Source organism: Eschrichtius robustus, chromosome 2, assembly GCF_028021215.1.
Source record: "Eschrichtius robustus isolate mEscRob2 chromosome 2, mEscRob2.pri, whole genome shotgun sequence".
Taxonomy (NCBI): domain Eukaryota; kingdom Metazoa; phylum Chordata; class Mammalia; order Artiodactyla; family Eschrichtiidae; genus Eschrichtius; species Eschrichtius robustus.
The window spans coordinates 92,259,159-92,275,228 of NC_090825.1; the positions used below are offsets into that span (position 1 = coordinate 92,259,159).

Genomic DNA, 16,070 nt, shown 5'->3' on the forward strand with positions numbered 1-16,070 from the left:
GTATTATTGTGTTACAGATGTTCTTGATATTTGTAGGAAAGTATTCATGGAAATCTAAAAATTTAAACTTCAGGTTATCGAGGTTCTTCCCTAGATAGTGATATAATTACAGGAATTTAAGGAAAGAGTATTTACTTTTATACTGAGAAAAACAGCTCATAGTCAGTATTTGGGCTGTTCTTCCAGTTGGGGCATAACACATTTCAAGGGTTATAGAGTGAATGTGTAAATCTGTCTCTTTGTCACTGAAATGAAGCTGGTGAAAAAGCATCTGTCTTAATATCCTTACTGTTAAAAAATGTAATTATACTGTTTAATGTATGCTGTAGTTGGTTTCTACAAATTTACCCATACCTGATTTCTCGAATTTATTGAAATGCAAATGCTGTGGTTACTGGGAATTATTATTAGAAAGTTATTGGATTTTGCATATCGAATATCATTTCTTTCACAAAAGTAATTAAAGGTAACCTTTGCAAATTGGAAGCTCTGCTAAATCTGTTCAGTTTTGTGGCTGGTGTTAACTGCTTGGTAAGTCTTAATGAAATCCACATCTCAGTGTCTGTATGTAGGAAGCACTAACATTACACCATCTCTGAAAGAAAGGTGTTTCATCCCACTGCCCAGAGCCAGGCTTACGCAGAGGTGGGTCTCTGACTGCTGGGTGGTCGCCAGCACATGGACTGTTAATTGGCAAAAGAGTAATAACAACCGAACTTTAATAAACATCATATGCCTGTTCCTTTATTTTGAGGCGTTCTGGAGATATCCTGGAATGAAGGAAGAGCTCTGGAAACATAGGTAGCTTCTTCCTTTACCCTGTAGGCTTTTAGAGCATGGGGCATAACGAACAGCATAACCAGTGGCTGCGGTGTGTGAGTGTGGGTGTCTGTGTGTATAATTGTATATGTGTTTATAGTGGGATCTATGTGATAGAGAAAGACAGAGTTCTAGTCTTTACTCTCTTGCATCTTAGGGCTTGCAGAATACCAAGGAGAATCCAACAGAAAAACTAGTCATTACTTAAGAGGGGCAAATTAGATAATTTTAGTGAAATGTGACAGGCAATCCTTTCAAAATTTAGAATTAAATTTTGGGGAAAAGGCTGAGCTTAAACCTGACAGTTGAATTCTTTTGTTGCTTTATTATCAGTTACCAATAATCTGAAATAGAGATTGTTTAAATCTTTGGTTAAATATTTCGTTATACACTGCTCTCTCTTTCTCTGAGCCCCTGAAAAGCTAATCTTGCCTCTACCTTTTGTTAAGTTTGTAGGGGACTCCTGGTTTTGATGAATGAATGAGTTGTGTAGAGTTTATACTCTAGAAATGACACTTAGACCTAAGAACCACCCCTCAGGAACCCTGATGACCTTCTTGTAGAACTTAAATCACACAAGCTTTCCACATTTCTTGAAGTATGGAAGAGAGACCAAGTTCTCCTGAGAACCTCCTTTGTGTCAGGTACTTTCACCTGTGTTACTTTATTAAATCCATTCAGTGACCCATCAAAGGAGGTATCATATGCTCATTTGTATAGACAAGAAATATGAGCCCCCCAAAAGTAAGGTAACTGAACTAAAGACCTTTAACCAGTTAAGTGGAAAAGTTGGGATTTGAACCCAGGTGTCTTTCCTCTTGTTCTCTTCCCTCTACCCCACTGATGGCCGATTGTATCCTCACTTTGAAGCTGAAGGACTGCTGGCAGTGCCTCTCATCATAGGATGGGAGTATGTGTGCCACAGTGTGAGGGGCAGGGAAGTGGGCGATCCTGGGGACAATGCTCTGTCCTGTCATTGTGGAGAGCCACCGGGTGTGTAGGAGCTCTTACACCGACACTGAAAATCTCTACAGTTGTCAAGTGCTTTTTGCTACAAGAAAATACTAAGAATACCGTACAGGAGTATTTCTGCTAGGAAATAGTCTGGACAAGTATAAATAAGGAAGATGAGGCTCTAGGAGATTTAAAAAATAATCTGCTGAAGACCACACACTTATAGCAGAGCTGCGTTTTAAACTGGGCTTGTAGCTTTAAACCAGATGGCTCTGCACTCTGTCCCTTTTCCCAGGCTGCCAGGCTGTGCCACACTGGCCAGCTGGAGGGCAGAAAGCTTGTTCCAGTCCCAGGTCCCGTACAGCCTGTGCCAGATCAGTTTATGTTTCCGGACTTTAGTTTTATGAATCTTGTGATATGATTTTCCCATTTCTCCTTTATTCCTGAGAGAGAAACCATGAGGAAAAATTGAATAATAAAGTAAAATCTCATTATAAAATGCCTCAGCGGTCCACATATTATTGGGTTATGTTTTTAGGGCAAATATTTTTTCCTCTATGCAGTGAAGTACATACTACCCAAGTCTTAGAGTAAGTTTGTTGTAAGTAGATGTTATCTTCATACTCCAAACCATTTCTAATAATGGAATTTTGTTCTCTATATAGAATTTTTTTAAGATTTTCAGGGGAGAGATGTTGCTATTTGTGTTACCTTATGTACTACCTTTAAAACAAATAGTTAAAACTGTAGAAATATTCTCAAATTGATTATTTTTAAAAAATTATTTACTTGTATTTAGTAAATAATGATATAATATTTTTATGTGCCTGGCATTGTTCTAGAAAATGTATAACTATTTATACTTAACATTAATAATAAACCTATGAAGTGGTCATTGGTATTATTCTACTTTAGTAATGAAGAAATGGAGATACAGAGAGTTTGAGTAATGTTTCTCAAGGTCAGAGAGCTAGGATATGACATCGCTGGGATTTGAACCCAGTCTCCAGAACTTGTCTATTAACAATACATTAATATGTAAAAGAAAACAGCAAAATGAAAGCTGGTAAATGATAATTTTCTTATCAAATAACATTAGATTTTTATATATTTTTATTATATATAAGGAAAAAAAAAAAGTAGTTAAATTTCAAGTGAAAGAAAACCTCTCACAGTTTGCCCCCTACTCCCTCCCCTCCCTCTGGTTTCCATGAAGTCTTGAATATGAAGTACATACACTCATGGATGGAACCTGTCATTTTAATTCCTCATATCAAGTCATGTCCTCACTTAGCCTGATGAGAAACTGCTTTTTATGAGTGTTTTGGGCCTCTCTTTATTTCTAATAAAGGTGGATGAGGTAGTAAGGAGGGGAAGCTTTCACAGAAGAATGTAGGAGGTGAATTTGGCTTTATAAGTCTTATTTAATTTCTTTTAGGGAGAGAGCCACCAATATGTATTCCGTAAATGTAGGATGAATGGGATTTGTGGCCAATAAAAGACTTTTTTTCTTCCCATTAGGTGGCTCTTACTGTGGTGAATCAAAGTATTGATAGATACTTAGAAATGCATTTTCTCTGTACCTAAATGATACTTTCTGTCATGAAAGCCAGAGCTGTTCATTGGCTCAAATTCAGCTGTGGAATAAACTTTTCGTAGGATGAATGTTGACTGAAATACAGCAAATTAAATTACATAGTTCCTTGAGTAGATTAGTTTGTCCCCAGGGAAAGCTCTCCCTGTTGCATCCTCACATACTCTTAAGGAAGCGGTACTGTGCATGGGGTTTTAGGCTGCTTTAAATCTTCCTGGGCACTTCCTGACTCAGGTGAAGTGGGTGTAATCAATGGTTGATTGTGTCACAGGGTTCAGAGTGAAATCACACTAAGTGGTCCAACTGGGGAGGCTCTATGACTTGCCTTATAAGTACAGCACGGGGACGTGTTGATTCACGTAGAATCATTGCCTTCTGTAGTTTAGCCCAACACAATTTCTTTACTATTTAGTGGTAGAGCTGGAAGACCATCAGCAGCCTCTATTTCTAGCCTATCGTTCTACTTAAATCAAAACCTAGCTCCTCCTTTAATAAATCCTTTCTTTCCTGGTTCTCCCTCTGAAAGATCTTCCTTGTGTCGGCTGAGGGAAAAAAGCGCAACGTGAGAGCTGTGAGTTGTTTTATCTGGGGCTTACTGAGGACTAGAGGCTGAGAGAGAGCCTCTCAGATAGCTCTGAGGAACTGCTCCTAAGGGAATGCGTGCAGTCCAGCCCACACCTCTGTAGAAGGTTGCTGCTCGTCATGAGGAGCAGATGTCTCCGTTAATGCTTTTAGCGCTTTTCTAAGTATGAGAAGATGCAAGAAACTGGGTTCATACAATTTTCTCCTGAAGACACCTAACTATCTGAAGGCCTGTTTGGCCACTTTTTCCCAGCCTCATTCCTGATCTCTGTCCTGACCTCCTTTCAGAGTGTGTTGCAGTTCCGCGACTTTAGTGGCTAGTGACTTCATTCTTTTAGAACCAGATGGCGAGCGACATTCTTCAGTTGGCGCTTCTGTCTCACCTAAATCTTTCCTATTAGAGTTTATTACTTCCTTGGTTAACATTGCAGTGAGAATCAGTTGAAGGCCCTATATACTTATAACCTGTGTGAATCTGTGTTTTTTCTTCTCTCCATACATTGCAGATATTCTCCATGAGCTGTGGTGTAATTTTGTGACTGTGTGGTTTTACCTGTGTTACTCAAAATGTTGTTTTTTCAAGTGGCAGGACAGCGTTACAAATGAGTCGAGATCTTTCTATTCAACTTCCCCGGCCAGATCAGAATGTGGCAAGAAGTCGAAGCAAGACTTACCCTAAGAGAATAGCACCAACACAGCCAGCAGGTAAGTCACAGAGCGCCCCCCAACTCCTCATTGTAACCTTGTGTTTCCTTTTAGGCCCTGGTGTAACATACACTTAAGTGGTGACTGTAGCCCTGGAGGTTTTTAATTGTTAACACTAGAATTTTTAATTTGACCCAGAAAATGTCCACGCAATCAGAAATTATTAATAAGCAGGCAGGTAAGCAAGTTGAATCACCATAGCCTGCTTAATGACTATACTTAATAACTCTTTTTTGAAGGGATTAAATAAAATCTCAACTGCGTAATTTCTTAGTTTGGTGTAGCTGAGATTGGAATCGAAACAAAGTCTTTGGCAAAAGTCTTAAAAAAAAATACCGTTGACATAACAGTCTGTAAAGAATTTAGTTTTTTGTTATCGTTGGTCTTTCTTTTATTGTGAACTATAATAAAGTGCATAAAGTATACATAGTATATACCTGTGCACATACACATAAGTGTATGTGTGTTTATATACATATATAAATTTTTACACGGGCGTGCACATGCACACACGCACAATTTAACATAGCCTGGAGCCCCTGAAGTCCCTGCTGTTTGCTTGGTCACATCCTCACCTTCTCCTCTCCCCTCAACCAGTGAAAACCTCTGTCTGACTGTGTGATAATTATTTCTTTACTTTTCACTATAATTTTACTACTTATGTAGCCTTCTCTGAACAAAGTAGTTTGTTTTGCCTATTTTTAAAACATTATATAATTGAATCAAGGGGTGTGTTCCTTTGTGTCTTGCTTCTATCAGTGTTATATGTAATATATACTAAAGTGCATTCATTTTTCTTGCAGTGAGTTTCCTATTGTATGACAGCTTCTTATCCATTCTACTCTTTTTTATAATTTAAATTTATTTTTATTTATTTATTTATTATTTTTGGCTGTGTTGGGTCTTCGTTTCTGTGCGAGGGCTTTCTCTAGTTGTGGCGAGCGGGGGCCACTCTTCATCGCGGTGCGCGGGCCTCTCACTGTCGCAGCCTCTCTTGTTGCGGAGAACAGGCTCCAGACGCGCAGGCTCAGCAGTTGTGGCTCACGGGCCCAACCGCTCCATGGCATGTGGGATCCTCCCAGACCAGGGCTCGAACCCGTGACCCCTGCATTGGCAGGCAGATTCTCAACCACTGCGCCACCAGGGAAGCCCTACGTTCCCATTTTACAGATGAGGAAGACATGGTCCCAGTAGCTAGAAAGGGGTGGGGCTGGGACGAGAGGCCAGATCTCCTGGCTCTTTCTGCCATATTGTATGAAGAAAATTGAATTTTTAATAACAATAATTAACATGTGGGGGGTGGTGGTGGGATGAATTGGGAGATTGGGATTGACATATATATACTAATATGTATAAAATAGATAACTAATAAAAAAATAACATCTGAACATCGCATGACAGTTGGCAAAGCATTATGACAGCTGTTGTTTCATTTAACTCTCATGACAAGCCTATGAAGAATGTGTTTTGAGTTTGCTCCACCGCTGCTGGCTGTGAGAATGTCACCTGACTTACAGTTTCTAAAGTGAAATTAAATCTGATTGTAGGTCCCCTCCTCTCACTGGGCTGAGAGGAAATTAAATTCTTTCTGATGGTTCTACAGTGGCAAAAATAAGACATGATTTAATTTTGCAATGGGTTACCTGCCACATAAGTAATATCATTATCCCCATTTAGCTGATGAGGAAACTAAGATTATAAACGTAATTTGGCCAAGATTACATAATAAGCAGGTGGCTTAGGACAGAAATTCTATCTTTAATATTTAATATCTTTATCTTAATATTTTGTGATTATCTTTGAATATGATCAGTCTTAAATCCCATTTGGATCAAGTGCAATGTGGTATAGTTGATAAGCAAACTTTCAGATCCTTTGCTATTTCTTAAATACCAGGCCTCATGAAATTATTCTGAGACCAACCAAGAATTTCAAAAGCATTCCTCGCGTCAAATCAACATTTCATTCCACTTGAGATGCTGGGATCACACGTGCTTTTTACACAGACCTGCTCAGGTTGTTCCTTTTCCTCTCCTCCTGTGCTCTTAGAAAAATATCTGCCTCTGTAACATTGTGTCTGTCTGTCTGTCTGTCTGTCTGTCTGTCTGTCTCTCTCTCCTTGGAAGCCGAAATTCCAGAAGCTGATTTATTTAGGGACAAGGGGTTTTGTTTTTGTTTCTCTCCTGGCTTATGTAGATCCAGCCAAATGCAGTTTTCACAGAGTAGCCTGGAACTGTACCGAGCCCTCGCGTCCGTCTCCCCTCCCCACTAGTGTTGTATTAAAACACTCTCCCTCTAGGGTGGAGGCTGAGGAGGTGGGAGGTGGCTAAGGCACAGCCCGGAGTGCTCGAGGACAGCCTCTCAGCATCAGGCTGAGAATCTTTTAAAAAATGCAGCACATGTTATGCTTTTACTATTATAAACATACATCCTTGCTTTAGGAAATTGAGGAACCTCAGAACTCCCCCTCCCCTGCAAAAAGAATATCTTTCATATTCAGTTCCATTCTCTTAGTGCTAACACTATTTTATATAGCCTTCTGGTCATTTGCATATCTTTTCTGCAAAAATGATATAGCAGTGTTTTTATTTACCTTTTTATTTAATAATATATCATGAATATGTTCTAACAAATTTTAAGTGTTCTTATATAGCACCATTTGAATGTCCAAATAATTTTCTGCTGCATAGATGCATTGATGTGACATAATTTATTCAACCAGTGGTTAGTTTTTGGATATTTAAGCTGTTTCAAAATTTGAAAAATATAAATGTAACTAAAGTGAATATTTTTGTAGTGATATCCCTAAGTATTCTTGCTGATTTATTGTATTTTTTTTAAACAATGGTATATTTTTATAATTTTTACTCAAAAAAGAGGATCATACAGTGCTGTGTTTAAAAACTGAGACTGGCTGTGTGTACATTTCACTTTGATTTTGAATTACTTTTCAAGCCTGTGTTCCACAAAACTGTGATGTGTTCTGGGGACCCAGAGATGACCCTGCCCTTGACAGCATGATTGTACTGGGTGGGGAAGGACCATTTAGCAATGCCTATGGTGCAGAGTTATTTCAGTTGCTGTCATGCACATATGAAGAATGCTCTGGGGGCAGGGATAATGTTCTATGTTTATTTGAATGTTACATATTCTTTTTTTAATTTAATTTTATTTATTTATTTATTTTTGGTTGTGCTGGGTCTCAGTTGCGGCCGGAGGGCTCCTTAGTTGCAGCTCACGGGCTCATTAGTTGTGGCATGCAAACTCTTAGTTGCAGCATGCATGTGGGATCTAGTTCCCCGACCAGGGGTCAAACCCGTGCCCCCTGCATTGGGAGGTGGATTCTTAACCATTGTGCCACCAGGGAAGTCCCTGAATGTTACATATTCTTTTTCCTCTAATTCAAATGTACTCTCTGCTTTGAGCCTCAGTTGAACCCAGCTGGTAGAGAGACCCAGTCTCTAAGGTCATGGTGGGGTTCAGACTTGGAGTGGAACAATTGAAGAGGGCGCTCTTGTCTTCACCTACATCAGTCACTCTGTGCTCCTTATCCCACCCAGCGGGTCCCATGAAGCAGGGCAATTCTGTGTGAATCTGGGCCACTGTGAGTATGAGAGGGGAGGGGTTATTGGTAAGCCCGGGAGCCTCCTGTGCTTAGGGTCAAGCCTGCACCTTTAAGGCTCTGCTGTGGCGGGTGGTGGAGGGGAGGATGATGTGAGGGAGTGGCCTGTAGGTCCCTAGGTTGCTGTAGCCCTCAAGCCTCCATCTCCTTCCCCACCAAGCCTTTTCTGCCACTCCAGGCAGCTCCTGCAGCCCTGTCACTTCTGATTCCCACACTCTCAGCTCCAGAGTAGCCTCCTTGCTCCAAATCTCCCTGGTCCTGAGATTCGTTCATGGGTGGCTGGGCAGGAAAGGAACAATAGCTCAAAACAGTAGTTTTCTTTTTTTTCTTATTATTTTTTATTGACCAAACAGAAGCAAAAGTATTGCCTTACTAAATATTCCTGCCACAATTACTTAAATTTTTATTTGAAAATTTTGACAATTAAAATGGTAGAAAGCTTATTTTAAAACATAGAAAAAGTTTATTAGATTGTACTGCGTTTGGCAAAAATGGAATTGTGGTTTAAAAAGAAGATAGATTTAAAAAAAAAAAAAAACTCTAATGAGGCCAGCTATGAATTTTCATAAATTGAATTCTGGTAGGCTCTCTAAAATAAAACTTTAGAACTACAGTTCCAAGAGTCATTGGCATAAATTCTCACCTCTCATTTAACATTTATAGATACTAAAAAACAAGTTGTGATAGAAAGGAGACTTTAGCTTTTTGTTAGTTTATATCATTAATGTATACTACATGACTTGTAACTTTAGAAGATGTTATTTTATTTCCTCTGAAGTTAAAGTAATTCAGTCAAACTTGATGACCACTGCCCTTAACCTGCATCTCAGTTCTCTGCAGATTTAAAAAGCCTGTGTTTTCATTTCTCCGGCAGGAATAATAAATGCCCTGGTAGCTCAAAAGCCATTGTGTTTAGAATCCACCAAGATTAGACCTTGGCACCTCTATGAGGAAGTGCATTCCAGAGTCAGGAGCCCTGCACCCAGCCTGCCTTCTGCACCCCCCCCCCCCCCCAGAGGAGTTCAGCGCCAGGGCAGGCAGCCAGAGCATTCCTGCAAATCTGCTCGGCAGAGGAGCTTGGAGCTTGCGGGTAAAGCAGGAGGCGAGATGGCAGGAAGGAAAAGTGCATGTTTTGTACAGCCCTTTCTCTGACAAGCTCTTGGCAGCTCACGTAGGTGGGTTCCTGTCAGAAAAGAGTTTTTGCTGTAAGAAGACAGCAGTAAAGACAGGAAAGACAGAATGTTTAGCTATAATCCATAATGAGCTGTAAGAAAAGTAATGGGTGAAACCATTTACAGTGGATAAACAATGCTGTGATTGTCTGATGCAGCATTTTGAGTTCTTAAGCATATCGTACTGATGAACAGAGAAATAAATAGTTGCAGTGTAGTCTTCAGACAACTGAAAAGCCGGTTTCGGGTGACATTTTGGCATTCCCACTCTGCATCTGTGGAAGACGCTGCAGACACAATGCCGGCGGGATCCTGAAAATGAACTTGTGAGTGAGGATGGTTTGTGCCTGGTCTGGAAGCAGAGAGCTACCGCTCAGGCCAAGCCAGTGTTTCTGTGCAAGAGAGAGGACCCAGTGTTGTCAATCTTCCGCTGTCTTAAGGGAAGCATGAAATTTAGATATTTATAGAAACTTTCCAGAATTTTAAGTTTTGGCAATTGATTTCAGTTTGAAGAAAGTCTCTGTGTGCTAAATCAAACATTCCTAAGGGCCCAGTATGGCTTGAGGGCTGCTTCTTGAGAACCTCTGATTGACAGAGCTGGTATGAATGGCCGATCCACCTGTCCTGGGGTCTCTATGGGTTTCTGCAGCATCCCCTGTGGAGGTCACTGAATCAGGTTCTACACTCCATGACTCCCAGCAGGAACACTTTGTAGTTGGTAGGTCGGTTGGCCAACTCTAGGGGATGATGGTGCCACACAGGTCTGAACCCCCTAGCAAATGATTCACATGCGGGTAGCTGACTGACATTTACTGGTGACCTGAGCTGGATGTAGCCCAAAGCAGGAGAGACGGAGAAATGCTTTGATATAGCGAAGTACAGTTTCATCAATTTGATGTAGTGTAAAGCTCTGGGCTGCTGAGACATAGTAGTGTCAAGAGAGTAATAATCACTTATTGAGCGCTTGCTCTGGTTGGCATGTTGTGTCAGACATGAGGTCAGCAGAAACCCAGCTTGGCTTGTGGCGATCAAAAATAGATTAAAAAAAAATTTTTTTTTTTTAATGCAGACAAAAGGCAAGCTATGTGAGTAGAGACTGGCATATCAGACTGAGCTACATCTGATAAATCTGGGTTCAGCCTCAGTCATCCCTGTACTAACTGTGCAATGTGATGAAGTCACTTAACCAGGCTGAGCCTCAGTTTCTTTGTGGGTCCAGTGGGGGTATTACCTCCTGCCTCACGGGTTGTCATGCGGTTGGTGTCTGCACTGGGCACAGCATCGTGTCAGGAACGTGGAGGGGCTTGGCACACTTTAGTTTCTTTCTCCTAAATCAAAAGGAGTCTTTCTATACATAGTGTGGACCAGCCTGTGAGTCCACCTGACAGCCTTTGAATTATATTTACCATATAGCATCAACTTCACATGCAAAGGATAATATAATTATATGAGGGAGGTGTGGCCTTTTGAGATTGATGGGTGGAGAGAGTCATTCAAGTGCAGTGAATGGGCTTTGGAAAGACATCAGTTACCCCTGATTTATTCTAGAAGATTGGGTATAAACAAGTATGAGGGAAGTGGACAAGTCAAAGGGCCCCCTGTGTGTAGGTTTCTTCTTTCCTGCCTGCCTGAAGATCTCTGGGTACACGAGGGCAGCTGTTGTCAGGCAGTATTGGGAGCCCAGAGTTGGGGATCGTCCTACTTACCCTGTTCCTACTTCCCAGAGTAATCATTTTTCTCACCTTATTTTTACCCCCACTCCGTGCTCACCACTCTCCAGGCGCTCCAGCACCACTGGGATAGTCTATGGCTATGAATTGGGAATAACAAACGCGTTACAGTGAATCCATAATAATGATGAGATTGTATGCTGGTTTTAAAGTTCACATAGTTGATCATTTCATCTTCTGTGTAAGGTGGTTTTCCCTATTTGAGGTAATCAGGTACTAGGCCTATCCAAGTCCACTTTTCATGTCAGGCAGGCAATGGAAACAGAAGACAAAGGGCCAAGCTGAAAGGGCTTGGGGAGGGAAGCAGAGTTGTTGAATGAGGAGTAAACAGAAGCTGGGGCTGTGGATCTGTGATTTCATAAGTCAAGTCCCAACCTCAATAAGCTGTTAGATCAGCAACCTCACTTCTGCAGTATGAGCAGGGCTGTTGCTGTGTTTGTCATCACAGAGACTGGAAACTACCTAAATGTCCATTAGTAGGGAACTGGCCTAATAAAATAATAGATCTGTACCCCTAGGAAATACCATGTGTCTCTCAGAAGAAATCTGAGGGCAGGATTTGACGTTGTGTTGGTCCGATTCTATAGTCCCACCACGTCTGCCTTGAAAGGTCAGATCCCCTGAGGAGCTCCACAAGGCAGAGGAATGTTAATGACCAACAGTCATTGAGCCTCACTGCATGCCCGGTGCTGTACTAGGCACATGCAGATAGTATCTCCCTAATTTCTTTTAGAAGGTGCTGTGACTCTCAGTGTAACAGGTGAGAAGACAGAGGCAAGGACTTGCCCAGGGCCCCAGAGCTAGAATATGATCCCAGATCACTTAGAGTCTGCAATGTGGAGAGGAGGAACAAAAAAGAATGTGATAAATTTGTGTTGATATGGAATGATCTCCAAGAGATAGTATAAGCAAGAAAAAAAAAAAAAAGCCAGGGGTGGGGGCCAGCAGCATGTAATACGCTCCCATTACATAAAAATACAATTTAAAAAAATCAGAAATCAGGAGTGGGAGAGAGATTTATTTTTACTCTGTATTCTTTTTTTTTTTTTTTTAATTTTATTTATTTATCTATTTATTCATGGCTGAGTTGGGTCTCCGTTTCTGTGCGAGGGCCCTCTCCAGCTGTGGCAAGCGGGGGCCACTCCTCATTGCGGTGCGCGGGCCTCTCACTACCGCGGCCTCTCTTGTTGCGGGGCACAGGCCCCAGACGCGCAGGCTCAGCAATTGTGGCTCACGGGCCTAGTTGCTCTGCGGCATGTGGGATCCTCCCAGACCAGGGCTCGAACCCGTGTCCCCTGCACTGGCAGGTAGACTCTCAACCACTGCGCCACCAGGGAAGCCCCTCTGTATTCTTTAATAGCATTTGTGTTTTTACCATGTTGTACTTTAAAAAAAAGCCCTTCAGATACTTGTCATGAATGCCTTAAGTTCACAAGATGATTTCAAACGTCCGTTCAAGTTTCCAGATGAGGACACTGATATTATTCTAGGAAGCGTGCATCATAATTTATGAAAAAGTAATAGAACGATACGAGACAGATCATACAAATTCAAATGTTAGGATTTCTACTGTGCTGTTACAGATACAGCTCAAGTCTTCAAGGCAAAGGGCATAAGACATTTTCATATCTGTACATTTAAACGTAGGCCTTAAAGTGTAGGAGATTGCACTGTAGATCCTCAAGTCAGAGCATGCTTTGTTTCAAAGGAGGAAGACTCATGTAGGACCCACAATCCTTGGATTAGATGAAGTAGAGGACAATCGCTTTGTGTTGTAGGCAAGGAAACTGAAGCCCAGAGAGGTGAAATGATTTGCAAGTGTAGCAAGTTCTGGAACCTGGAGGGTATCTGGATGAGAGTCACTAGGCACTGTGAGGAATGTCTGGAAAAAGACAGTGACGTAATAGCTCTCACACCTATTGGGCACTTGATGGGTATTGTGAAGTGTTTGCATGTTTGTCTTCCCTAGGTCAGCTGAAGACAGGAAGGGAAGAGATTAGTGAAAATTGTCATACAAGGGAATTGGAACAAGGCATTCTGACCAAGAGTTGTTATGTGGGTAGTTTTGGAGAGGATTTCTAGAAAATTTAGGAGAGTGTTAACTTTGTTTTCGAAAGAGTGTGATTATGACTGTCCTCCTTCAAACCTGATAAGTCAGAATTAGGTAATCAACTGAGGTGTGGTCCAGATATGTGACCTCACTTTCTCTTCACCCTAAGAACTCCAGCGACTGATTATGTAAGCCTTTGCGTTGAGAAGGCATGTGGTACAGTGGCAGGAAAAAAAAAAACAAAACATGTACCTGATTTGAGTAGACTTGAATTCCTGGTCTAACTTGGCTGTGACTTGTAACACATCATTCAACATGCTGAGCTTTCATCTCATTGTCCATAAAGTGAAGCAATTCTTTTGGTAAACCTGTGGGAAGGTGGGTGGTATCCTCATCTTGCACATGAGGAAACAGTAGCTCAGAAACATTGAATACTTATTCAAAATTACACAGATAGTAAGAGCAGCAGCAGGGTTTGAACCCAGGTCTTTGGAATATTAAGGCACATCCTTGGAAAGTACATGGAAAACAAAAAAAGTGAAAGGTGATTTGAAAATAAGTATACATCCTCTGGTTTTCCCACTATTGTGTGATTCCTTTACTTCACTAGATCTGCTTATTTCAGCAGATACTCTTGAAGAGAATGCATTTATAGAGGAGCAGCAAGTCAGTCTGATATTATATCAAGTCATTTTTTTAAGAAAATATTTAAGTTCTTTGGGACATTTTACCCATGAAAGAGGGGAAATGGCAGTAACTGTGTTAATTGCAAGGAGAATTAGGTTAGGTCACAGAGTCGGGTGTATGGTTTGTTCAAGGCTGTCTTCCTTTGTTGACACCCTTTTCTACTCTGCCTTGAAGCTGATGTTTATTTTCATTCTGTAAAAAATGTCTTAATATATGGCAAGCTGGTTAGATTTTCTCTAAAAAGTTAATGATTCCACTCTTTCTGGGAGTGTTTAGCATTCCATGCATAGCTATCAAAATTAAAAAAGCAAGCAAGGCTAAAGGCATATTGTATATTCCAGTTAAATACCATAGCTTTAGTGAGTTACCATAAATGACACTTTTTATCCCCTTTACCTTCTCATTCAACAAGAATTTATTGAGTGCTTCTTTGGCATAAGACCTGTAATGTTGTAATTAATAATAAATAATCATTTGATGAAATTAGAACACTTCCTAACACCATACACAAAAATAAACTCCAAATGGATTAAAGACCTAAATGTAAGGCCAGATACTCTAAAACTCTTAGAGGAAAACATAGGCAGAACACTCTATGACATAAATCACAGCAAGATCCTTTTTGACCCACCCACCTCCTAGAGAAATGGGAATAAAAACAAAAATAAACAAGTGGGACCTAATGAAACCTAAAAGCTTTTGCACAGCAAAGGAAACCATAAACAAGACCAAAAGACAACCCTCAGAATGGGAGAAAATATTTGCAAATGAAGCAACTGACAAAGGATTAATCTCCAAAATATACAAGCAGCTCATGCAGCTCAATATCAAAAAAACAAAACAACCCAATCCAAAAATGGGCAGAAGACCTAAGTAGACATCTCTTCAAGGAAGATATACAGATTGCCAACAAACACATGAAAGGATGCTCAACATCACTAATCATTAGAGAAATGCAAATCAAAACTGCAATGAGGTATCTCCTCATACCAGTCAGAATGGCCATCATCAAAAAATCTACAAACAATAAATGCTGGAGAGGGTGTGGAGAAAAGGGAACCCTCTTGCAGTGTTGGTGGGAATGTAAATTGATACAGCCACTATGGAGAACAGTATGGAGGTTCCTTAAAAAACTAAAAATAGAACTACCATATGACCCAGCAATCCCACTACTGGGCATATACCCTGAGAAAACCATAATTCAGAAAGTCATGTACCACAATGTTCATTGCAGCACTATTTACAATAGCCAGGACATGGAAACAACCTAAGTGTCCCTCAACAGATGAATGGATAAAGAAGATGTGGCACATATATACAATGGAATATTACTCAGCCATAAAAAGAAACGAAATTGAGTTATTTGGAGTGAGGTGGATGGACCTAGACTCTGTCGTACAGAGTGAAGTAAGTGAGAAAGAGAAAAACAAATACCATATGCTAACACATATATATGGAATCTAAAAAAAAAAGTGGGTTCTGAAGAACCTAGGGGCAGGACAGGAATAAAGACACGGACATAGAGAATGGACTTGAGGACATGGGGAGGGGGAAGGGTAAGCTGGGACGAAGTGAGAGAGTGGCATGGACATATATACACTACCAAATGTAAAATAGATAGCTAGTGAGAAGCAGCCACATAGCACAGGGAGATCAGCTTGGTGCTTTGTGACCACCTAGAGGGGTGGGATAGGGAGGGTGGGAGGGAGATGCAAGAGGGAGGGGATATGAGGATATATGTATATATATAGCTGATTCACTTTGTTATACAGCAGTAACTAACACAACAATGTAAGGCAATTATACTCCAATAAGGACATTAAAAAAATAATAATAATCATTTGGCCTTCATCCCCATTTCTGGCACAGAGCTCCTAAAACACTTGGAATTTCCTAAGTGGTAAGAACCCTAAAGGTGAAAGGAGCATCTTTTGTTATTCATAACAAGCCCCTTTTAACCACACCTGAGTTTATGGTAATGATATGACTTCTGGAAAGCCCCAAACAGGGAGGGGGCGCTTGTTGCCAGGGAAACTAAACGCGAATAGAGGGTTGGAAACTTCAGTCCCACTCCTTGATTTCTGGGGAGGGGAGAAGCACTGGAGGTTGAATCAATCACCAATGGCCAGTAATTTCATCAATCATGCCTATGTAA

General features: G+C 40.8%; 1 protein-coding gene across 3 annotated transcripts in view; it reads left to right on the forward strand.

Moving 5' to 3' along the window:
• The window catches only part of EPB41L4A (erythrocyte membrane protein band 4.1 like 4A), a 266,948-nt gene that overhangs the window by 194,423 nt on the left and 56,455 nt on the right, over window positions 1-16,070 (forward strand). For all 3 annotated transcript variants that reach the window (XM_068534088.1, XM_068534102.1, XM_068534096.1), the window contains exon 12: window positions 4,533-4,654. In XM_068534088.1, the coding sequence (XP_068390189.1) occupies window positions 4,533-4,654 (122 nt within the window). The remainder of the gene's footprint in view (window positions 1-4,532; window positions 4,655-16,070) is intronic.